Raw genomic sequence first — 26,512 nt, 5'->3', positions numbered from 1 at the left:
ACTACTACTATTCATCCTATTATTAATACTACTACAACTACTTATTTTACCGCAGAAAGACTAATCGTTATGTTTTCACGGCGCGGGTGGGGAGGGTGGGGGTAATTATCCTTAAGATTTCCCCTTTGTACAGCATTAGAAAACTTTGCATTCTGGTGACTTCCTCCGTTACATTCGAACATGGTAAAACATGGTAATTTTGTTTGCATACCAGTATCATCGATGTTGTTGTAAACTTTTTTTCTAGTTACACAAAGTATCCCCGACATCGAAAAGTTACGCGTAAAGTAAGCTGGATAATGCAATTAAAAAGTGACATTCTCAAATCGCCTATTGCTGCTAGGACACTTTTGTTAAAACCACACAAATTAGAATAATACAAAAGGCATTTTAAGCTACCTGCACTATGGATATTGGTCTGCGTCCTACAGGACTACAAATCGATTACTGAAGCCATCACATATATGTTATCAGCTTGAATTCAGGAAGCTTAACTTATGGGAAGTCTTTATATATAGCAGCAACGTTGGTATGACCCACGTGAAGAGGTGCGCTTATGATATTGCGGACCACCGAAGATGCACGTATACTTCAGGATCATTTAATTACCAATCATTCGTCGGATGCAACAAACCAGGTGAGACGTTTTACCAAGTCATTGGTGGGTGAAAAAATTGATAATACAATACAGAGTAAAGACTTGCTGTCATCCACATTTAACAACGAAAACTTAACAATATTTTAGGTATTAATATTATACGTACCCTAGTACTTGGAAATGAACTCGTGTACAGAAGAATTAAAATAGAGTAATGCAAATATATATTTTGAAAGACTTTCATCAGGATGTTAGTATTTGGTTGTAATATCAGTGGCTGATGAAATAACTTCTAACCCAGGAAATAAATACAGTTTGTCATAATGGTCCCATACTAAGCTATTTAATCGCGGATCTAAACCTGATTCTTACTTTGATCCTTTCCCCAAAACTATGCGTTTTTGTAGTAGTTGAATTACTTAAACATTTCCCCTACCTTCCCGTCCCCCCTTAGAGTGTCTTGGTGGACTATGAATTATTTGCAGCTTAACGTTTGTTCAAAAAATTGTGCAAACAACACATTTCAATTAGCATGATTAACATGATTACAGCCGGCATATTTACAATGCGCAAAAAAAAAGCATCTCAATAAAACTGATATTGAGTGAATTATATTCACAAATAATGCAAGATATTCTGAGAAAACTCTAGCTGAAATGTACTGCTTTTCATAGCGTTGAATGATCAAAATACATATTTACTGGTCACCCTATACCCTTGGATCGCCGTGCAAACATGAATAAAGAAAGAAGTAAAACAAAAGGGAATACCATAAATAGGCTACCCAAAACTCGGTATGTAATGCTCACTCGGAAAAAAGAAACATAACCTTTATTAAACAAGGGGATGATTTCGAGAAAAAAAAAACATTGATGCAGTTTAATGTAGGTAAAAGAGTGGGAGTACTTACGTCACCATAGCAACTAAATATTAGAAAAGAGCGAAATCTAAACAGAATGCTCGACTTCATTTTACACCTGATCAAAACAAGGCGTTCTTTTCAAATCTTGTGCTTGCATAAGGTAGTTGGAATTATCTAAATAAGGCCGTATATGAAGAGTGTATGTAACGCCTGGAACCGACAAATATATATTTATCCTGATATCTCCTCCCAGATCGGAGGTTGATGGCGACATGTTACCCACACATCTCACTTATCTCCCATTCTACCCTACTTTAGTTATCCGATATCCCTCTTGGTCTAATACCATTTACTTTGCTTTCTGATGTCACGGATGACACCAAAATATTTGTGTTTCCTTGACGATTCCTGTCAATTGATTTTTTGTTTAAATTTATTTTATGTTATAATTTCCAGATATTTCCATGATATCCCCATCTCTCCCTTGTACACCCAAAGTTCAATTGATGTGATTTTCTTTTTGCACAGTCTTGTCAATGTTTCAACTGAATATAGCAAAACTGCGTGACCAGACATACCTATTCATAAGCTGGTTCGAATTCCGCTTCTTTTGCTGTACATATATTTTGTTGCCAGAAATGTGCTCTGTGTGATAACAACATATAAGAACAAAAGCGTCGATTGCATCGTCAGTGACATGATGTCTTATCTAGATATAATTTTTGACATATTCAATGATATGGCCATTTTTTATTTTTTTTTGGTGAAAAATATAGACTAAGTTTTATTGTAAGTTTAAACTCCGATTTTCTTACTGTAAATATATTTTATTGCCATAAATGTACTCCGTGTGATTTCAATTTAGCGGACCAAAACGTCGATTGCATCGTCAGTGACATAACATCCAGTTTTAGTTGCATATATTCCTCATTCCCTGCGCAAAATGCAGTGTAAACATCATACCGCTAATCATTAATGTTTACTCAGTTTATATAAAGATACATTTGTACATGTAATTACCCTGAATGCCATCTTTGTCCATATATTAAACCGAACTTATATATAACTTATAATATACAACCCTGACGTACTTCTCTGGTGATTTATGTACGAAATTCAATCGGTGATTTTAATGTCAGTTGTAAACTCACGTACATTTTGGAGATCAAAAGTATGTTAGTAAAATCGATTATTATTTTGTACAAGCTTATTGTCGAATCATCGTGATGAATACGACAAATGATTACAAAAGTCAATATATCACACAGGTCAAAAAATGATATTTTCGATGTGTATTTGTGTCATTACGGAACCTAATGACTGCAAATTTTGCCGATCTATTTAAAATGTCTTCATAATTGTACACCCAATTCGACAGAAGTTTCCTTACTGGGTAATTTTATGTTCTTCTTTCCATTGGGGCTATCAAATTTTCGAAATCTTACCGATGTTTTGTGAAAGCGAACAATGGTCGAACTACCATAATTATCTTTGAAAACCCTTTGCCTGATTACTTGACTTTGAATTGTCTTAATTTTTCGAATATATTCTTCATTAGGATTACATTAATATAATTTATTGCATTTTCACATGAACACATGACCGTGTATACTTCACGTCAATATTCCCATCCCCCCCCCCCGAAAATCGGTAACGGATGAGGCGGAAAAAGGGGTCCGTGATCACCCGTTTTCCATTTATGAGTTTTGTTTTCATTGCTGAAGTTGCCTCTTAGTTGGGTTGTTAGGAGGAAACTATGAGTGTCAGCTCTAGGGAGTGACGTTATACACTAGGTAACTACACGTACTACTATAACTTGTACTTATATTTCCCCCAGTCTCTGTCGATGGTTCGTTAACAATTCGTTATCAGAAAGTCCGCAATACCAAAAACTAACCGGATGGAATGGTTCATTCAACAAATACGTTAGAATGGAAATACTAAATCATTTCGATAAGAATGACACCCCACTAATGCTAAAATAAAACATCATTCAATTGACAAGTTAAATGCTTCAATACGTGATGTAATGCATTAACTTTCCTTTTCATTTTCTTCTTCACAACATTTTCTTTAGAGGTATCACTAGTCAGGTTAATTATTTAACTCCCCTTATTGTATTATCTTAGATATATCTTACACCTCGTATACCCTTCTCATGAACATGCTAACAAACTAACAAAAAACACGTATTTTCAAGGGAATTCTAATAGAGAATGACAGATGGTAATTGTTTACATCAGATCACCCAAAACTAGACTCGTCAATGGACCAGATCAGTTTTCAGATTTGGTCCATATCAAGCTTAAGCTTGAGCAGTTGGAACAATTTTAAATTTCCTCGTTGATATCAACTACTTAAAATCGTTGATAACGTAATGGAATTTGGTATAAGATTGCACTTCGTTAGTATCTTTGTTTAGAGATGGGAGATTGAAATTCCTTGCACACTGTTTGTTGCCGTCTTAAATAAGATGAATCTCCAATGCCTTGGAAATTCGTTGATGTGAAACATAATTCCTTAAGTTGAGTTGATATTGCAGTCCTTACTAGCAAACATGATTAAAAAAAAAATGAAAATGTTAACTACCGTTCCATCGAATAAAGTGAACACCTCGTGTACAAGTTCCTGATTTGTAGTTAGAATAGACTGATCTATAATTGGTGGGCATGGTCTACCTGGGCTAATCGTGTGAAGCAGACGATCATTTATCATCAGCTTGAATTAGGGGAGCTCAACTGATGAGATATTTGAGTTTACATAGCAGTGATATCAGTATGACCCACGTGGAGAGCTGCGCTTATGCTATTACTATTAAATCTGCACGTATCAATCCCTGTCACGCACATACCAAGCATTTGTTGGATGCAAAAAAACAGGTGAGACGTTTAAGAAAAACTAAGTTGCTCCCTTTTGTACAGCTCCCCTTATTGTATTTTCTTCATACAGTTTTAGTTAGTAGAGCAAGCTTAATGAACACGAAATTTCATTTAAGGGACGAATGAAACAAACAAGAAAACATTGCCTTATGGAGGTTCTTCATATAAAAATAAAGGTAAATCTAATATTGTAACAAGCGTTGTATGCAGTTGTTTATATCATCAACAACATATATAGGTCCTACTAACTCAATGTAAACATCCACCAATTTAACAGTTTGCGGCAAGATATTTGTTATATCACGACGGTATGATATAATACATTTCTTGCCGGAAACTATTAATATAAAAATGTATACTTATTATTCTTATGATTTTCTCGCATCTTTGGGGAAATCAAGGATTGTTATCTTAAGGGAGAGAGTGCTTCTGAATGCAATGCAGAATGTGATGCTCTTATAATGTGTAAAATCGACCTCAAATGAATTTGAAACGCATTTTTGAAGGCTAATGTTTCAAGCCTTGGTCACAAATGCCATTACGAACTGCTACGAACGCCGTACGAACGATTTTCAGACAATGGTAATTCGGGAAGACAATGGAAAACAGGGAGATTCGTAGGAACTTATCGTTCGTACGAACCTTTGTGACCGAAGCAAAAGCCACAAATAGTAAATATCAAATTTTAAAAATCTATGCGAAGGGAAGTCATGTTGCCCTACGCTTCAGTATGGATGTGTACCTGCTGGCCAGTACTGAATATCAAAATGCCATGTGCTTCAGTAGAATGCAGAAGCAAGCTGATATACTGCTTATGCCGTCAACGATGAAACACCTTTTTTCAAAGTAAACATCATGATAGCTTTTAACATATCTGCATTAATACTTGTTTATGTTCATTTGTCTACCTGTTATTATTTGTATTATTGTCTTCATATTTGGAAAAATACAATTTTTATATTTTTCTTTGTTCAGATAATTACAATATTAAACTATGTTGCAGGCAGTGAATCTAATTATTTCGTTAATATGCTATTATGCATTTCTTGCTAAAACTAATACCATAACATTTAACGTTATACCAAAGAGATAGTTCGACAAAATTACGGAAATGAAAACAATACTTAACCTCAAAATTATTAAACCAGATTTCACACAGACTTGTATGCCAGACCTAATTTTTGGTTTCAAATTATCACGAATAATTTGTATTTCTTATTTATTTATACCTAATTAGGTTTTTATTTTAAAAGTTCTGTTATGGAAATTGCTGTATCCATCAAAATAGGTTATCTTTAAAAAAAAAAGGAAAACAAAAGGAGACAAAGCAATTTTTTATATTTTCCATATTTTGCAGTTTTTAAAAAAACAAAGTCTGCCTTTTATATGACTAACTTTCTATGAAGATTATAACCACAATAAATCAAAATCTAATTATGTTATAATTTTGTTTTTGCTTTAATCATTCATAGAAAAGTAATTTCGGGCTGAATAGATGTATGTTAGAGAATTTCCAAGTAGGGTGAGAGTGAATGATGTATTTATAATCAAACATTTTGTAAATGAAAGTGAGAGCAAATATATAAACATGAACGCTAAACTTTGTAGTGAGTTTATGTCCAAGAGTGTAAGGATTTTAAAATAATGGGCACATGGGAGAAATTTATAGAGAACCGGTGCATACGCGGAGAATTTTCATTTATATTAAGTAAGTGCAGTTGATTTTGGTTTTGGCCCTGGCGCCCCACATAAAATTCAAAGCCATTGTTTAATAAAGACCCGTTCTGGTGATGCGATTACATTGTGAAAGAAACGTTGTGGAATCGATCAGAAAAGGTTGGTCATCTAGTATATATGTATTGGTGTGTACTGCAAGGTTCTGAAATCATCAAAATGATAAGAAATATGGCCCAGTCTTGGTAAAGTTACAAGCACTGTACACAGAAAGATGAATATGGGACTACGCGACACGTGCGTAATATATATCAGGTCCAAATAGATATAATAATGTACCAAATATATCAATTAGTAGGCGGTTTTCCGGCAAAATTTGTATCATCACGTATTAGTCAAAACATATTCTTTCACATGATTGGTAATAAGAGCTTCCATATAATTTGTTGGGAGAGAGGGGCGTTTCCAAAACTGATCTTTACCTTCAAAAATGTTTCCAGTTTTACAAATCTAAGATGCATGGCCCTACTTGTTATCAGTGTCTGTGATATGGTGTAATATTGAAGCCCTACACAAATTGTGCTTCAAAATGGACATGAAGTGCTTCAGAAAAGTAAACATCTTTGAGTGACCGGTTTTACCATACTCATTTTTTGCCATTAAACTTCATTGTTTTTTATAACTGTATGGCAAACAGTTTTTGACATTTCTTATCCCAATCATAATTATTTTGATAATGAGACAGGCGATTGGCTTGTAAAAACATGGATTCCTGACTGACCTAAAGTTTATAATTGTGATTGCAGCATGAGTTTAATCGAGAATTTTGTTTGGAATCTGAGGAAATTATACCCAATCCTTTTGAATATGATATATACAATAATATCAATAAACTATTAAGCATGACAGGCGTGTTAAATGGGATATGTTGTTATTAACAATTATTTAGTATACTAACATTCCTAGAAATAGAAGTAGATACCTGACGTTTAGGACTATTCCAATTTTATTTTTCATCGATAATTTCACTTGAAATATGATGGGTTTTTTATCCAACGAGAGGTACATACCGTACATTATCAACACATGTGTTATTGGAAAATTCAGTGACATGATAATGTGCGTGCCTAAAATGCGTGTGATATATTTCAATTATATTGAAGAAAAAAAAACACCTGTTTTATTTAAATCAAGGAGACAATTTTTGTAACCTATTATTGAGTTTACTTATCATTATGTTTAAGTTATGATGTGAGCAGAAAATGCTCGTGTCATCTGCAAATAATATACATCATAACAAAGACGTCGTATTGGTTATATTAGTAGGCTCTACTTTTCAAAAGGATAGGGCCTAATATTAACCATGATTGAACACCACATTTGTTAAAAATGAATTCCCAAGAAACAATATTATATACTACAAATTATTGCCTGTTAAATAAATAGTTTTCTTACTATGACACTGCTGCAGCAACTCGAAGAATTTCATAGAGGTTTTTTTTTCTTTCAATTCGGCATTAGAGCTTTAAAATCGAGTAATGTACCGTGTTCTGCAATCAAGCCGACACGTAGTATTTTTTGGAGCCAGAACCATGTTTTGACAGCCCAGATCTTTTTTAACTTCAACATTTTAGGTATGTCAGTGTATGATGCCACTGGAAAGGAATATTCTGCATTCGTTAACCTGTTGCATTGTTTATTGTATCAGATGCAAAGCTAGCAAAAAGAATAACATGAAAATTAAGTACTGATCCGATTGATCCCTTTACGTGAAGCTGCGGAGAATATTATATAATTAACTTGGATTCCGAGAGTTTAATTGGTTGGACGAGGTACTCTATATCAGCTCTCGAAGTATGGAATTAAAAAATGCAGGTTTAATAATCGAACTAACACAAAAGCACAATATGTTTTAAATCCAATGAAATGCCATGCAATTTAAATTCAATTTAATTGAATAAAGGTCAAATTTAAACGTGTCTCGCAGCCAGTGGCTAGATTGCACATTATGTACATAACAATCATACATGGTGATAAATTTAACAAAATGTATCTACATGTATCGTATGAAACATAACCGTAATGTACACTTTAGCATAGAACAGCTTAACATTGATTAAGTCGATTCAAACACACAACGTAGAAACGAACTTATATAACGTATCCTTCAAAATGTCATAACAATACAGCTTGATTGCCTAAATAAATTACAGCATCCCAAACTTTTTAACAACAGAAGTACCATCAGTAAAAGTTTCTTTTTAAAAAATAACATTTTCTGACGTTTTCATGAGTATAAAACAATATATACATTAAAAAAAAGGGTTAACTATTTTACAAGCAAGATCATGGCCGACAATGAATTTTAAACTATGCTGGACATTACTTGACCTGATTAGTAAGGACAATTTCAATTAAAAGAGAGAAGCAGTTATTATTATATAACTAAAAGGGGTTCACTATGCAACAAAAAATGATTACGGTTTATTATGTATAATACAATATATCTGACATATCTTGACCTCACCAAATAGAAACAATTTCAAATTATACAACGGAAATAAAACACATATTGCATAAATAATGTATTATGTATGAAGTAAGGTAATTTGTTTACAGTAGTTGAATATAATTCAAGGCATATGTATTCAAGGCAACTGATTATTGAGGAAGGCGGGTGAGATATGGTATTGTACTATCCTTGAACCTTTTTATTTTACAGTAATATTGTTAGAATGCATTTGCTGTTCGTAATGCATACAATTATATGGCTCCTCGTCCCTGGAAACCAATCTGTCACAAGTGGGCTACGAACAACACTTTGTGCAAAGTCAAGGCATTGGTTTCTCCTTTGCGATAAAGTATGTTTGTTACATTTGTCAAAAGCTACAATATAAGATATATAATTATTACCAAGTATGATTTAACATGCTCTTTTCTGAATCGTTTCTAGTAGGTACTCCTGCCTTTTTGTGAGATATCCGTAATTCTCATTCAGATTGTTCCGCCCTTTTACAGCATTACAAATCTATTAATTCTAGGGACTTCCTCCGTAACATTCGAACATGGTAAAACATGGTATTTTTTTTATAGCATACCACTATCATCGACGTTGTTTTAAACTTTGTCTCTATAGTTAAACAAAGTACCCCGACATCGAAAAAATAAGCTGGATAATACAATTAAATAGTGATATTCTCAAATCGCCTGCTGCTAGGACACTTTTTTTGTCTAAACCATAAAAATTAGAATAATCATACAAAAGGCATTTTAAGCTACCTGCACTATGAATATTGGTCTGCGTCCTATTTGGCTACGTATCGATTACTGAAGCCATCATTATATAATCAGCTTGGATTCAGGAAGCTAAACTTGTGGGAAGTCTTTATATATAGCGGCAATGTTGGTATGACTTTCGTGGAGAGGTGCGCTTATGATATTGCGGATCACCGAAGCTGCACGTATACTTCACAATCATATAATTACCAAGCATTCGTCGGATGCAACAAACCAGGTGAGACGTTTACCAAGTCAAAGGTGGGCGAACAATTGATAATACGATACAAAGTATAGACTTACTTTCAGCGACTTTAAACAACGAAAACTCAACATAGTTTAGGTATTTATATTTTACTTACTCTAAAGCAGAAAAATGAACTCGCGTACAGAAGAATGAAAATTGAGTAATTAAAATCTTTATATTTTGGAGGGGTTTCATCATGATTTTACTATTATGGTTGTGTGTGTGTGTGTATTTGGTTTTTTACAGACGTGTATCAATCAGATATGATTATTTACGTCTGGGGACCGACCTTTAACGTCACCATCCGAAAGACGTGACTCAGTTTCGAACCTGCGTCCTCGGCTGAATCAGTTTGTAACTTCCACTGTTAGCTGGATTACAGGCGCACGCCACAATTGTAATAATAATGGTTGATGAAATAACTTTAAACTCGGAAAATATATACAGTTTGTCATATTGGTTCTATGCTAAGCTATTTATTCGCGAATCTAAACCTGATTCTTACCTTGACCCTATCGCCAAAACTATGCGTTAGTGAATTAGTTGAAATTACTTGAATTTTCTCCTACCTTACCGTTTCACTTACAGCGTCTTGTAAGACTTTGAATTACGTGCAGTTTAACAATTTCAACACAGAATTGTGCAATAAACACATTTCCATAAGCATGATCAAAATGATTACAGCTGGCATATCTAAATCACACAACATAGCATCTCGATATAGTATAATAATTTATTGTCTTTGGTTTCCACTATAGTTAGGCGAGGCGTCAAAAATATCGATACTAGCAGGCTGCCGCCTGACGTATTGGCGCATCGAGGCTGCAATTACGGCCGAAGCCTGGCTGGGGCAATTATTTTTCTTTTATTAGCCCAGCCGGCTTGCGCCAGGCTGGGATCTGAGGCTCGGTTTCCATTCGAAAGGCGGTAGCCGGCGCATGCTTTTGAATGCTATTTCCTACCGCCAGCGGTAGCCGGCTGAGCTAATTTTAAAAATGCAGCCAGGACGCACAAGTGCAGTTAGCTGCCGCTGGCTGGTATATTTATTGTTGACGCCTCGCCTTACAGAGTATTACAATACAAATATATAAATGAAATATTACACGACAGTGATAAACATACATAATGAATGAGATAATATATGAGTAAGCCACGGTATATATGGTGGTTATAGAGGTAATAGCAGATTCCATTTTACAAAATATAAAGCTAAATTATTTAATATCATTAATTATCCATAGTACATCTTAAAATGATAATAAATACATAAATTATTATTATTATTATTGTATTATTATTATTAATATCATTATTTTTATCGATTACCATTTTCAGTAGTATAATAATTACCGGCATCGTTATTATTGTCAACTTGATTGATGACACATAGATTGTAGTTACTGGCTCGATCGGTAATTGATAGTTGGATGCAATATACATGGCATATGTTTGAAATTTATATTATATTACATTTATATTGATACATTGACATGGTAGGTTCATAGTAATCAAACACGTTTTGCTTTGGAATTGAAAATATGAATGGAGTCGGGGATAAAGGATCTTCGGATACGTTCATGTTGGGTTCGTGGTGTGCACAGGCGTATTCCAGATCTGTTATAATTGAAAGGCTCATTCATTTGGTGCGAGGGGTCATGCATTATTTGTTTTACTTTAGAAAGGAAATTTTTCTGATACAGATATTCTATGGACGTTAGATCGGCTCCTGTGATACGTTTTGCTGCCTTTTTTGGGACGTTCGAGTAGTTTGTTTGGCAGCAATTTTAGCGTTTGCATAATAGCAAATTAGGTTGAAGGTTAGGACACTCTAAATTAGGGACTTAAAGAGATGGTTCATTGAAATGTGGAAAATGGGCAAATTACATCTCTACAGATTGCTGAGACCATTAACAAAATGAGCAAAGTACTTTTGAAGCCCTCACTGTTGTGAGGAATAAATTAAACGCAATTTTGTTACCCTTTCCTGAACCCACTCACTAAGTGAATTGACGGCGTTATTTTACATGCGAAACGATGACGTCACAATATGAACAACCTACATCACACATTCGGGACAATGGTGGATACCCATTGCAATTTTCAGATATGGGTTAATGTTGTTTGTATATTTACCGCCAGTGGAGATATTTCCTCTTTTTGGGGCATTTTGAATGAGATAAACTGAATAAATGATACTTTCTACAAATGTTTGTTTGATTTTTATATTTTTTTTCGTCACATTTTAGCATAAAAATCGGGAAAATAATCACATATTCTGAGGGCACTTTAGCGTGTATGTGTCTGATCTGGGAAGGCAAAGGACATTTTTCATGCTGACCTAACGACTCTTTTGGAGTAAAATAGGCGACAAATTTACATAGAATTGTCCAGATATTCATTACAAAAATGTGTGATTAGGCTGATTAGTTTACATTTTTGATAAATTAGTCGTATAGGACCTGATAAACCGAGAGAAACAGATCAGCCCGGTTCGCGATTCACGGCTAGCTCGAGCGCCGGGCTACGTGCTAGGCTGGCTAGCAAGCTGCTGTGTGATGCGCGCTAGATTGTGATGCATGCGAGGTCAGTGTATTGCACACATAGTACATGCACAGAGTACGCACGCACAGCTACCAGCTACGGGAAACTTGAACGCTACATCGACGATATATTCACTCGCTTTTTGGAAGTTATATACCATTTATCTAGACTAACGTCAGATTAATAAATGACACATATTTGGAAAGATTAGGTCCTCCTCTTTCGGTTGATGCAACTCAAATAATGCATATTTCACGCATGAGTGATTAAAATGAATTTAAAGATAATGGAAACCAAAATGTCATTTGGCGGACCGTAACTGAACTTCAAAAAAAAAATCACATTTCTAGAAAGTTGAGTTTCCGCCTTTCATTTGACACCTCAATCAGGAAAAATGAGCAAGGAATAACACAGTTCTGTTTGATTAAGGTAGTACTTGCATTTCCATAATTTTTTTCGAACGAACTCGTTTCCACTAGCTGCCCGCCGTAGTAACAAGCAACATTGACAACATACTTAACTCCGTTTCGTTGGCAATCAGCCATGCATGAAGTCTTTCGTCTACGGCTGATTGTCAACGAAACGGAGTTAAGTCCTTTGTAGGCAGCTAGTGAAAACAAATATGTTTGATAAAATTATGGAAATGCAAGCACTACTTTAAACAAACAGAACTTTGTCATTCCTTGCTCATTTTTTCTGATTAAGGTGTCATATAAAAGGAAAGAAATTCAACCTTCTAGAAATGTGATTTTCTCCTAGAAATTCAGATACCGTGCGCCAAATGACATGTTGGTTTCCTCTCTTCAAATTCATTTTAATCACTCAAGCGTGAAATATGCATTATATGAGTTGCATCAAATGAAAGAGGAGAATCTAATGAATTCCGAATACACTAACTTGCAATGTCAAGCCTTGGGGTCACTTTCACGATTGTGTGTTACTCCGAAGGTTTTAAATTTGCGAGGATTTGTTATTCTCAAAGATTTGTAGTCTGACGGCTCATAATTTTGAAAGACGCTAACGTGCTATTTTGTTGAAGTTTTGCAATTCTCAATATGAAATAAGGTGCATGATTATAAATATAAAAAAAATTACGTTAATCTCAATGTTTGTAATTCTAAAATTATTAAGTTAATTATAGGGACAATACAAATGGCAATTATGAATCTATTCCACAGTTGCAATTACAAACCATCTCTATTTTTTAAGTTTATAATCCATATAGCATTGTTGGCATTGATACAAAAGATCAAACCTTTGTAGTAACAGTACTTTGGAACAGCCATCACAATATTGAGCCGTCGGACTTACTTTAAAACGTTGAATGTTTTGCATGAAAGTGGCTTGGTACCGATTATATTACTCTATCAATATGTGTTGATACTCGATAAAAAAAAATCGCATAATTTATCCCATGTGCGAATTATCAAATTAACATTTTAAAAAGACGATCTTCTTCTGCATATGACCTGATGCAGAAAAATATAACCTGTCCTGCATTTAATTAATTTTAAGTTAAAGTAAACCGATCACATTGCCAAATTAGTCAGATAAAAATCAAATATCTTACGTTTGGCTGGTTCTTGGCAAGACATTTCCGGTCCACTCCAAATTCCACTGTTGTTACAATGGAGGGTAAAACGATCGTTGCTTGCATCACAAGTTACAATCACGTCATCACCTGGGTTGTAGGTTATTCGGTAGAATGCAATGGTAGAATGTCTTGGAATAACAGGAGCACTGCATTGAGATGGAGCTGATCGTAAAATGTTACATAAAGTCATTGGAGGGTGAGGTTCGATGCAACAAGGAAAACACGTATGTAGCATAAGAACATGAATAAATAATCAGGTAATAGTAAAGACAGCATCAGTAATATAACGAAAAAAAATATACAACTGTCAATAGCATTGTTAAGCCTAGTCTAGCACAGACAACGATGATATTAGAATAAAAATGTGAAGTCAACACTATACACATCTGTGAAGCACCTTACACATAATATTGCCCTTATTATATTGAGCATTATTTCCAGCTCCTCAGCAGGTATTCTCATCAATTATTCACAATGACAACACCTCAATTAAATCGCAGTCTGTCCCAGGTAAAATGATAGATCGTCTTATTTTCCCCCGATAATTAAGTATACAAAATGTATCAATGCTTAGACAAGGATATTGATACATATACATGGCCATGTTGATTGTGTAGTTATAACAAAATATACAGACATCAATAATATTTGTTAGGATCCCACACACATACATACATAATTATTCAATTTCTAAAAATATGTCCTTTATAGTATGGTTAAATGTTATTTTGTTATAGATACATCAGGCATTTGGGACAATTTTAATTGTGTTGGTCAAACTCTTTTTTAAATTGTAAACTCTCACAATTGGTACAGCACCTGTCAGTGTTCCCTGGATCTAATTTCAGATTCATTCTATATATCCCCACTATCATGACCATTGATCTGGGGCTTGTATAATGAGAAAAGCGGTCGAATTCGGAGGGGGGGGGGGGGTAAGTGAATGCAATCAAATCAAAATTGAAAGTCTTACATTGCGGAGGTCTAGGACAGGACACCACTTGGCCTGTCCATTGACCTTTCGTGCGACACCGAAGAGTAAACTGAGCAGTGCTGCTGTCACATGTCACGGTAATGCTGTCATCATAGTCATAATTCAGTTGCAGGTTTTGAATGGTTGCATATCTTGAAACGTAAGGGGCACTGCATTTCTCCGGAACTGTAAAGAAAATCAAGTACAGATGATGGTTGGTACAACAGACATTTATCTACTTTTGAGTATTATCTGATTTTTCCCTAAGCGTAAACGGGGTTAAACGGGTGCTGCTGAGTGGTAAAAGGAAAACAATTGAGAGGTTTCCTGAAATAATCTGTTGACCACAACCACCACCGACAAAAAATATACACGTGAACGCGTAGGAGGATTGGGGTGCTAAATATTATGTATTTATTTACAAGTTAGCAGATGATAGGTGGGTGGATCATTGAATAATGATTAATGATTAATTAATAAGACATTAACCTAACCTTCTATCGGCGGTGAGCAAGTAGAAACGCTACCCGTCCAAAACCCATCTGAGTCGCACTGAAGGGTAAACGACCTGTCTGTATTGCTGTCACAGGTGATTGTTACACTCTCACCGATGATGTAGGCCAAACGTATGTTTTCAGCTGATGCATACTTTGGGATGTATGGACTAGTGCACCGTGTAGGGGCTGTGAATGGAAACGCATACGTATGTTTATTACAAAATCATAAGCAGTTTAGACAGAGAACGTTATGATCAATATCTACAAGTTAGGAGCTGATTTATAGATACCATAATGTACATTGTTGGTCATAAAGATGGAATAATTTTCGTTAACCAAATTTATGGAATGATCTTGACAAAGATTTATTCCCAATAAACCTAGAATATTTCATTGTCAAAATTATTCCAAAAATTGGGGTAAAAAAAATATTACACCTTCACGACTGGGCTCGTATAGTGCGAAAGCCAGTGGACATTTTTTTTTTTTTTTTTTTTTTTTTTTTTGGGGGGGGGGGGTTCAGACAAAAACAATGAATCAAATCAAATCAAATTCAAAAATAAAAAGGGTTACCTGGGATAGGTACGGGACAAGAAACTTCCTGGCCACGCCATCGACCTTTCGTGTCACACCGAAGGTTAAACTGAGCAGTGCTGCTGTCACATGTAACAGTAATACTGGCACCGTAGTCATAATTCAGTTGCAGGTTTTGAATGGTTGCATATCGTGAAACGTAAGGGGCACTGCAATTCTCCGGAGCTGTACAGAAAATCAAATAAAGATGATAGTTGGTACAACAAACATTTATCTACTTGAAATGTTATTTTATTATATCTACGGACGAAAACAGGAGAAACTAAGAATAATGTTGTTGAGTGATAACAGAAAACAATGAAGTGGTTGGATTGAATCTTATTTTGACTACAACCACTAACAACGCCAAGTGTTAGGCTCATTATTTACGTATGCGCGTAGGATCAATGGGGTTATATATGTTCTTTGATATTTAACTCTTATCCTGCCACAGGGCTAATCCCCCCAGTGCCAGATTTATAACGAGATAATCGGATTAACGCGATGGTACTAACAATAGAGCGTGCAAAGCACTAGGCACAGTCCAATAGGCATGAACAATAACTGCTATTACGAATGTTTGCTAGCATGCAAGAAGCAGCGTAACAATAGCGTGCACGCAGCCTCATGGCAGGCTATGAGTTAAAGGTTTTGGACAATAGATAGGTGGGTAAATAAATGAATAATAATTAATGAATAGATGAATAATAAATAAAGCTAACCTTCTTTCGGCTGTGTGCAAGAAAGGACACTACCCGTCCAAAACCCATCTGGGTTGCACTGAAGAGTAAACGACCTGTCTGTGTTGCTGTCACAGGTGATTGTTACACTCTCACCGAGGCTGTAGACGAAACGTATGTTTTCAGCTGATGCGTACTTTGGGATGTATGGACTAGTGCATCGTATAGGGGCTGTGAATGGAAATAAAAAACGTATGTTAATTTAACAAAAAAAAATATTTGTAGTTTAGACAGAGAAAGTTTGATCAATATCTACAGTTTAAAGTAGGAGCTGACTTATTGATACCATGATGCACATGCTACAATTATGGATAATGTCGAATACCTTTACGACAAATATCGCAGCAATCAATCTCGAACCTTACGTACTGGACCTCCTAACTTTAACTATCAATACCTATCTCTATAAATTCTTCGTCTCGAGATAGCCTTAGTTATAATCACAAGTGACGATATATCCGAAGTTCTCATGTTAAGCCCAGTTCAAAATGTTACCTGATAATAAGTCGGGTCTTGAGTTACGTGCCAAACCAGTTTCTCTGTTAATGTCATAACATATTGGGCAATTAAATTGTCGTTGGTTAAACCCTTTTTGGAAATGTGAACTTTTATAATTTGCACAGTTACTTTTCCCTGGATCTAATATGAAGATTTAATTTATCTTCCTCTTTCATCATGACCATTAATTGATGGCTCATATATTGCGAAAGCCAGTCGAAAGGGGGGGGGGGGGGGGGTTCAGGGAGAAACATTGAATAAAAAAATAAAAAAATACAATTAAAAGTCTAACCTGGGGTAGGTACAGGACATGACACTACATGTCCGTTCCATCGACCTTTCGTGTCACACTGAAGGTTAAACCGATCACTGCTATTGTCACATGTCACGGTAATGCTGTCACCATAGTCATAATTCAGTTGCAGGCCTTGGATGGATGCATATCTTGGAACGTAAGGGGCACTGCACTTATCCGGAACTGTAAAGAAAATCAAGTAAAGTTGATAGTTGGTACAACAAACATTTATCTACTTGAAATGTAATTTGAATATATCTTTGGACATAAAAGGGAAAATACACTATAATGTTGTTGAGTGATAACACAGACAAAATTAAGTGTTTCAATGCTAATTTTTTTTTACCACAATTACGAACAACAACAACTGCACAGTTCATTATATTCGTGTGTGCGTAGGGTCATATGTGCTCTATATATTAGGTATTATTTACAAGTTCTTTACAATTGATAACTATAGGTAGATAAATGAATTAATTGTTAATTAATAATATGTATAGCTAACCTTCTACGGGCGGTGAGCAAGTAGAAACGCTACCCGTCCAAAACCCATCTGAGTCGCACTGAAGGGTAAACGACCTGTTTGTGTTGCTGTCACAGGTGATTGTTACACTCTCACCGATGCTGTAGGCCAAACGTACGTTTTCAGCTGATGCATACTTTGGGATGTATGGACTAGTGCACCGTGTAGGGGCTGTGAATGGAAACGCATACGTATGTTTATTAAAAAATCATAAGCAGTTTAGACAGAGAAAGGTATGATTAAATATACAATTTTTAACCTCTTTTACAGATACCACATGAACGTGATAGAATTATAAATAATGTCAAACAGTGTTACAACCAATACTGCAGCAATCAATCTCCATCCCTAAGTACTGGACCTCCTAGCTTTAAATATTAACATCTATGTCTATTGTTGTTGTTCAAACTCTACTGGAAATCAAATCTTATTCGCTCAGAAAATGGCATTTTTCCCTGGATCTTATTTCATTTTTCTGCTATCCCCCTTTACCATCACGGCCATGAATATTGGGCTCGTAGATTGCGAAAGCTAGTCGAAATTGGGGGGGGGGGGGGGGAGTTTCAGACAAAAACAATTAGTCAAATCATATTCAAATCAAATAAATTAAGAATTAAAAAAAGTCTTACCTAGGGTAGGTACGGGACAAGAAACGTCCTGCCCTCTCCATCGACCTTTCGCGTCACACTGAAGGTAAAACCGAGCACTGCTATTGTCACATGTAACAGTAATACTGTCACCGTAGTCATAATTTAGTTGCATGTTTATAATGGTTGCATATCGTGAAACGTAAGGGGCACTGCACTTATCCGGAGCTGTACAAAAAATCAAATAAAGATGATAGTTGGTACATCAAACATTTACTTACTTTAAAACTTATTTGAGTATATCTCTGGACGTAAACAGGAGAAACAAAGAATGATGTAAATGAGTGATAACACAGACAAAATTAAGTGGTTGGATGCTATCGTTTTTTTTGTACCACAACCAAGAACAACATCAATCTATACAGTTAATTAAATACGTGTGTGCGTTTGGGCTTAGGTATTATTTACACGTTTTTTTTAATATTGATGGCTTGGTAAATAAATAACTCATAAATAAAGCTAACCTTCTAACGGCGGTGGGCAAGAATGAAAACCACCCGTCCAAAACCCATCTGCTTTGCACTGAAGGGTAAACGACCTGTCTGTTCCGCTGTCACAGGTGATTGTTACACTCTCACCGATGCTGTAGACCAAACGAACGTTTTCAGCTGATGCATACTTTGGGATATATGGACTAGTGCATCGTGTAGGGGCTGTGAATGGAAATGCATACGTATGGTTAATAATATAGCATTAGGAGTTTAGACAGAGAAAGGTATGATCAATATCTACAGATTCAACTAGGAGCTGACTTATTAATACCATAATGTACATGCTACAATAATGGATAATGCCGAATAGTTTTACAACCAATACCGCAGCGATCAAACTCTTACCGTACTGGACCTCCTAACTTGAACTATTAACACCTATCTCTATATAATGCTTCGTCTAGATATAGCCTTAATAATCACAAGTGTTGATCGATCTAACATTCCGATAATAAGCCACATCAAAATGTTACCTGATAATAAGTCGGATCTTTAGTAACGTGCCGAGCCCCATACTATTTGTATTTTCTAGCAGTTTGGGCAATTGGATTGTTGTTCGTTAAACTCTGTTTGGAATTTGAACAATTACAATTAGCACAGTAACGGGCACTTTTTCCTGAATCTAATAGGGATCTCATATGACGAAAGCCAGTCGAACTTTTCCTGTCAGGGGGATAAGTTTCAGATACAAATGCACATATATGTCGTTATATTGTTCACTTCTTTAAAAACCGCAATGCAGCATATAACTAACTACAAGTCAGCATATTTATTGATATATTTCAGTCGTTGTCAATGTTTATGATCTAAAGTGATCGAAATTGAAGAAAGAAAAAAAACTCGCAAACTTGACTCTTATCGGAGTCCCGTATTTATGTACCGTCTGTGGCAATAATAATAATGGATACACATATGTAATAGATACCTGAGACAGGTGGCGGGCACGTCTGCATTGGTCCACTCCATAACCCAGTGTTTTCACAAAGAAGACTAAACGGTTGAATGGTGGTATTGTCACATCGGAATGTCACACTGTCTCCAAGGTTATAATTCGGGCTAAGGGTTTCGAGCGTTGAGTATCTCGGGACTGAAGGAGCATTACAGTTCGTAGGAAGAGCTAGAGTTGAGGGAAACAAATTATAAGTTACTTGCTTCACAACTGTACTAAATGCCTACAATTTCTAATTTATGTCTGAACCCCTAGTTTTGCGGATTGTGTAAACTAAACTAAACGAAAACAATATGTTTTACTTTCACCAAATTGCGAATACTTTTCACGAAATTAAGTGCAACAAGAAAATATATACTGACTAAAGAACAAAAGAAGCAATCACGTATGCAACAAATTCAGCACTATCATTTGGCAATTAGTGCCCATCAGCTTCACTGACATTGCGAGTTTACAGTGTCTTACCAGCTCAGGATTCATTCGGGTAATTGAGTTGGACTATGGATATGTGTTTATGAACAGAGCGAATTATTCCGTTCAGAACGTTTCGTAATGGGACGAACATATTCACGCATCGTACACCTGACTGAGTGTTAGGGGTTTTGATGCATTTTTTAGATTCAAATCTTAATAGAAGCAAAGTGATCCTGAAACGGGTACGGATTGGAATATTATCTTACCCCTTGCGGTCGATTCAGGGCAGGATACAATCGGTCCACTCCAAAGCCCTTTGTTATGACACTGAAGGTTGAAGGTATCAGAACTGGCATTGCACGTCACGGTAATTTTGGCACCAAAGTTGTAGTTGAGACGAGGATTTGTAACATGTGCGTGTGCGGGAATGTACGGGGCGCTGCAAGGAATTGAACCTGTGAGGAAGGTCATAATCAATTATTTTAAAAGGATTTTGTTTCGTTATTTCTTAACAAGAACAAAATTGTACATTGCAATTTGAGAGTATCTCACCCAATGTAATGCAGTGACAAACTATTTGTTGCGGATAATGAAACTTCGAAATTTAAGAATAATGGAAAATATTTCGACGTTATTTTGATGATTCTTCTTTTGGATTTAATTCAATATGGATCCCTTGAAAAGGGTTGTAGACGGTAATCATTAATAACAATTGTCTTCTGGACGTTACTGCGGGGAAGGGGGTACGTGAGGAAAGAAACTTCCAGTTAAACGCATTACCTAGTTTGTAGCATATCAGTATTTGCTTGGGTCTTATGTGATATTTAATCAAATGTGTTTATTGGGAAGGGATGGATATTTTAGTATGTTTTGTCTCCTTTGTAATTCTGCTTACGGTAATGTTTTCTATATACCAAATGGATTTAAATTAGCAGCATTATTTGTATAATTGCCCTTCTTTTTGTGTACAAAAGTTGTATTGAATCATGAATTAAAGCTCTTTAGGAAAGTAAGGAACAGCCATTTGATTGTTGCTTATTCTGATCTGTCTATAAAGGGAATGTTGGTGAACTGCTTTTAATACAGCATGGCTTTAATACACACTTTATTATTCAGCCTCCCTGTCTATATTGCTTACTTCTTCTACGGAGGTATCGGTTTTCAAACGTTGATTAAACGACTGGCGATGTGCTATTCACCAATTTCAATTTGATAAATTGCATAGAACGAACGTTTGTGTGGATGTTTTTATTTCTGTCCAGTGTTTGGTTTGTTATTTGTTTTACCTGACTGCTAAGAAAGCAGGTGTATGCTTGTAAGTAATCTATCTAAATGTATCTCTGTCAAACGTCTCACCTTGTTTGTGGCATATGATATATGTTTGGAATTTGGATGAGTATGGAGTAAACGTGCAGATTTGCTGTGTCAAAGTTAGTAAGCACAGCTAGACACCTGGGTCATAGTAATTGTGGTGGTAATGTAGTTTTATCATAAATCTGATTCAAAAACCAAATTGTAGACAAATGTTCGGGATATGCTGATTTATATCAACATCATTCTGCCATACATATATATATATTTATATATATATATATATTATGTCCAAGAACCAAATTGACCACTATTCGTTTCGAAATGTCCAGTGTCTTTCCTGCCAATATAAGATACATGAGTCAGTCTTTGTTTTCCCATAATCTTAAATTGCTAAAGTTGTATTTCATTTGACAAAGTTAGAATAACTTGCTAAAGAAAATAACCATTTATCTATGTTCTCTATGTAGTCGCTTTACGCCAGACATTTAGAAACAAACTTGAAATGATTCAAACAATAACCCTTAAAAGTACAATGCTGGCATATTGGACTAAATTGATCGGCATACAACGAGTTAAAATCACTGCTCCTGCCACAATAATACGAACGAAGGTGGTAGAAGGGAGTAACACTGATCTAATTAAGCAGAACATTATATTAACTCCACGTTTTCGTATAATTTCTAAGAGTTTAAAGATGTTTGTCACGGAACTGTTCTTAAAATTTTAGTCAAATGTCTCACCTAGTTTGTGGAATGCGATTTTCGGATTTTCGGATTTTTGTTTAAAGTAGATGAGCAGACTTGGAAGTTTCACCATTCTTAACGATATTTGAACATGAGGGTCATAGTGTACGGGGTGCTCATTCAAGAATATATCGTCACCAGCGAGCTTATATACACACACACACACACCCACATGCACACGCGCATTCTTGTTATTCATGTTTTGCGTTACATAGAACACAATATATGGTATTAAAAGAAGAAGTTTCATGCTATAAATCCAACATCATTTGATAGCTCACGAATGTTCGACATACCTAACGTCTCGTTCAACTCATAAATATATCGACAGTATAGAGGAAGTAAAAATGTAAAACAAAAATATAACTACCCTAAATGATCAAGATGATAGATAGAAATTGAACAAGGAAATGGAGGAAGAGAAGATGAAGTAGTAGGTAATGTATGTTTTAATAAGAAAAGAAGTTTGAGAAGATGAATACAAACCTTAGTAGACTATAGTAAATGTACTTTCCTTAGGTTCTAGTTTGATTGAATGTTAATTAATGTATGGGTTTATATTATACTTCTTCGTCATCCTGATTTCTTAAATTGTCCGGTATTGCCGTAAAAAAACAATATTATCATATTTGTGGACAAGAATAAATAAATTGTCCATTTATCAAAATATTTGTTTATTAAACGACAACAAATAAAGTTTAACAAGTTATATGAGCATATATTGATATAAAACATTACCGATCAGATACATCAATCTATAATCTCCCTTCCCATTTCTTTTCAAACAAAAATAGCTCACATGGTTTGTGGTATCTTATATTATTTGGTTTTTAGGAGAAATTAACGCGTGCATTCCGCCAAAAAGAACAGCTCACCACGATACTGATCTCTATGAGGTCTGAATACTGATCAGGTCCGCCGACGAGCCGCATTCCTGCATCACTTGTATTTTATTATATATTCCAAATCCATTTAAAGCTTTGCAGAAGAAAACAAATGCGTTGGGGTACTTTTTTTTAGTTCAAAAGGAAATATGATCTTTAAAATTGTTTTGGAGAACAACACATTTAATTATGATTAATATCTAATTCATTGATTATGTATTGAGACAGTAACTCAGTTCCATCTGGATTTCATTAGGTACTAGTCGAGGATATTTGTTAATCCGTTTGTATATTTTGTATCTTAATTTGCCTGGAAAGCATATATAACAATGAAAATACATTAGATCAAACACCTGTTTTGTTCTATAACATCTTCAAATTGATTTAAAATGTTTCCAACTGACAGACGATAGCAGTCATTTAAGCTATCTTGCGATAACGATATGCAAAGTCTTTCCCTTAAAACAAGTTTTTGTATTATGTTTCCTTGCCTGATTCTAAGTTCCCTCAAATTTAGGCTGCTTGTTGGTTGCATGCTTCAATTCTAACCTTTGTTCACCTAATATAATTTGGTGTCACTGAAATCAATTATGTTTATATTCAAATTTAGGCGTGTTTCAATACAATTCTAAGTGCGTATTCGTCATTTTTTGCGCCGAATGTGACTGAAAGAGTAATGTTAACATCTATATTGAATGCTCAAATTGCAGCTGCTGAATGCAATCGTATGCTCCTTAAAACCAAATTGAATGAGAAAAACCAAACTTCTGAATGTTCATCTACGCCTTCATTCAATTTCGCACGAAATTGAGAACAAAAATGTTTACTTAGTTGATAATTTCAAGAAGTTGGGAGGATAAACCTATATCAAACTATTTATGTTAATGATGAGGTAAATGAGCTGCGTATTGCCCGTTCTTACATAGATAAGTGTTTAATGAATTGTATTCCTTCAACTTAAATACCACACACGTTAAATGCCATCATGGTATGTTGTTTCGTCAGAGAGATAAATAAATTTGAGAGCGAATGAGAATTTGTGCTAGCAGGTGAACAATAGTATTGAGTAGAACAACGTAACATTTAATGTTGGTCTTATATTGGCGTTGTCCAATTTTTTAAAGCGCCATTTGCCTTGTTGACCTCTACCCAGCCTGTGTACTGATCAGGTCCGCGTACGAGCCGTAAACACACTCCATTTTACAATGGCCTTATTTAAATGTTCATGTTAACATCAGAATTATGTTCATTATTGGAATCAGTTAATTTGTCTTCCTTATATTCATGTTCAAAATTTACGAGATTACGAGCTAAGGCATAAGCCATACACCTTTCAAATCAAGGTTTTTCAAAATGTTAGTGCCTAAAGATGGGAATTCGGTGCAGTAAAACAACCATGCAGCTCTTCTTCCATCTAGCCCATATCACTATTGAATAACATTCAGAATTTAAGAGTCATATAATAGGTTTCTAGCTTCGGAAAACATGAGATATGAAGGGATGTTATCAGCTGCAAAGCAAACCTTAGTGAGTGTCCTGCTGTCATATTGTTTGTATGGCTTTCACAACCAAAGGATGACTAAGTGGTCAAACCACTTCCAAAACACTCCATCTATACTATTCTCCAGCCCAAGGGAGTCCCTCGCTTCCAGCTCCAACTTGGCCTTCTTGGCTAAGCCTCAACCGCCTAATAACAGGTTACGGATGAGGCAATATTGCCATGGTCAATCATCTCACAATCGGAAGTGTTAAATGTTTGGAGTAATATTAATCATAAAGTGTGAAGTCGTTGACTTATGGGATCAGAATATTTCTACTGCCACTTGTAAGCTTGACCTGGACCCAGCCTGAATACCGATCAGGTCCGTAGATGAGCTTAATGCCCGCTTCACTTGGTACATTATTTCATTAAATGTGCTATTATCATTGTCGACAGCGTAAAAGTGCCATTGTAGAAAAAAAAGAAGTGACGATTGTTTTTTTTTCTATAAATGATAACAGTTTACTTTGATAAAAATGACTGGCTAAGAACGGAAATATATTATTTTTTCCTGAAACCCATTATTGTTTTTTTCTTCATTTATCCCCCTATAGAAAAATACATGATAACAAATTTAAATAATTATTATGTACAAGCAATGCAGTCTTAATGAATTGCATTCATCGAAAGCTGGGCACATACTAGTACGCCGTATATTTTAAATACATTTATTCTCTTTTTTTCCAAGTTTTTTAATTTTGATATAAGTATATACAATTTGTTTTGTTATTACGTTGAATTTGTTTGCAACAAAATATTTAAAACGAAGCTATTATAGGGAGAACGTTTAAAACAATAAAAGCATTATACAGAAAATATATTTTACCGTAAAATGAATACCCTTCCTTATCAAAAGTGTTTTGAAGATATTAAGTTAACCTATGTTACTAGCTTGTCAAGAAAAGAAAGAAAACAAATAAAGCAATGTACGTGTGTAATCTTGCATTTGTTTCAATAACTTAAATCCCGTCAAATCCTATAAAATGTATAACACGGCTCCAACGAAATAATGAGCACCAACGTTTTCCAACAAATGTTTTCAGAATTCTCTAGTATCGAGTTTGTGCTGAAGCTAAGGTCGTACGAGTAAAACGTAAACTTTTCCCCATAGTTATGGATCTGCAATCGACTGCTAGGAATACAACAATAATTTGGTGCAGTTTGATAGGTAGCCAAAGTTTGAATTCGTTGTATAAGCCTTAACATGGCGAAAAGGCTATCAAAGTCGACCACGGGTTTTTAATGAAACGTTGGTGCTTAGTCCTCTATGAAATAAGAGTATTACATAATATATATATTTACATTGGATATTTCTTATCGTTTATCGTGAAAAAAATTCCAAGGTCGCAGAGTATGAAGTTCTTATCCAACCTTTTCAAATGTCATGTGATACGCGCTGTTCAATTCTCTGTCTCTGTCTCCTCTCATACTGGAATTGTATGTTTCTGTGATATCTTAGGTAATTTCATTCAAATTGATAATAGGGTATTCTTAAACTCAACCTCACAGAAGGCAAAGAAGGTTGAAACTATTGGAGTGCGCATAAAAGTATTATCTCAACGTATTAAGGGTAGTTGCATACGAAATCGCTAACAGGAAATAAAATTCATATACAAAAATGTTATGCTAATGTAAGTAATTTATTTTCATACCACTCTCTGTAGATTCATAACACAATATTATATTACAACACTTCCGTTGTAGCATATGAAGTGCAAGTCTGAGTATAGATTATAATATATAGATGTAACGCATAAAAA

At 35.1% G+C, this 26,512-nt stretch overlaps 1 protein-coding gene and 1 long non-coding RNA gene across 2 annotated transcripts in view; both read right to left on the bottom strand.

The window, feature by feature from the left end:
• LOC115925111 (CUB and sushi domain-containing protein 3-like) overlaps positions 1 to 16,097 on the bottom strand; it is a 36,880-nt gene extending 20,783 nt beyond the window's left edge. The window contains exons 1-5 of the mRNA XM_030988312.1: positions 16,077 to 16,097; positions 15,715 to 15,949; positions 15,139 to 15,327; positions 14,645 to 14,830; positions 13,648 to 13,833 (exon numbers count right to left, since the gene is read on the bottom strand). Of these exons, the coding sequence (XP_030844172.1) occupies positions 13,648 to 13,833; positions 14,645 to 14,830; positions 15,139 to 15,327; positions 15,715 to 15,949; positions 16,077 to 16,097 (817 nt within the window). The remainder of the gene's footprint in view (positions 1 to 13,647; positions 13,834 to 14,644; positions 14,831 to 15,138; positions 15,328 to 15,714; positions 15,950 to 16,076) is intronic.
• A 355-nt stretch (positions 16,098 to 16,452) lies between these two features.
• LOC115925063 lies at positions 16,453 to 17,818 on the bottom strand. The gene is made up of 3 exons (XR_004064544.1): positions 17,753 to 17,818; positions 17,245 to 17,430; positions 16,453 to 16,625 (listed from the first exon to the last, which is right to left on the bottom strand). It is a non-coding gene; the product is annotated as an uncharacterized LOC115925063 (long non-coding RNA).
• Positions 17,819 to 26,512: the final 8,694 nt, after the last annotated feature.

The sequence above is a fragment of the Strongylocentrotus purpuratus genome, unplaced genomic scaffold (assembly GCF_000002235.5).
Source record: "Strongylocentrotus purpuratus isolate Spur 01 unplaced genomic scaffold, Spur_5.0 spur5_scaffold_17, whole genome shotgun sequence".
Lineage (NCBI taxonomy): Eukaryota > Metazoa > Echinodermata > Echinoidea > Camarodonta > Strongylocentrotidae > Strongylocentrotus > Strongylocentrotus purpuratus.
Note: the sequence above shows the minus strand (reverse complement) of the source record. Positions and strands in the feature narration are given on the sequence as shown.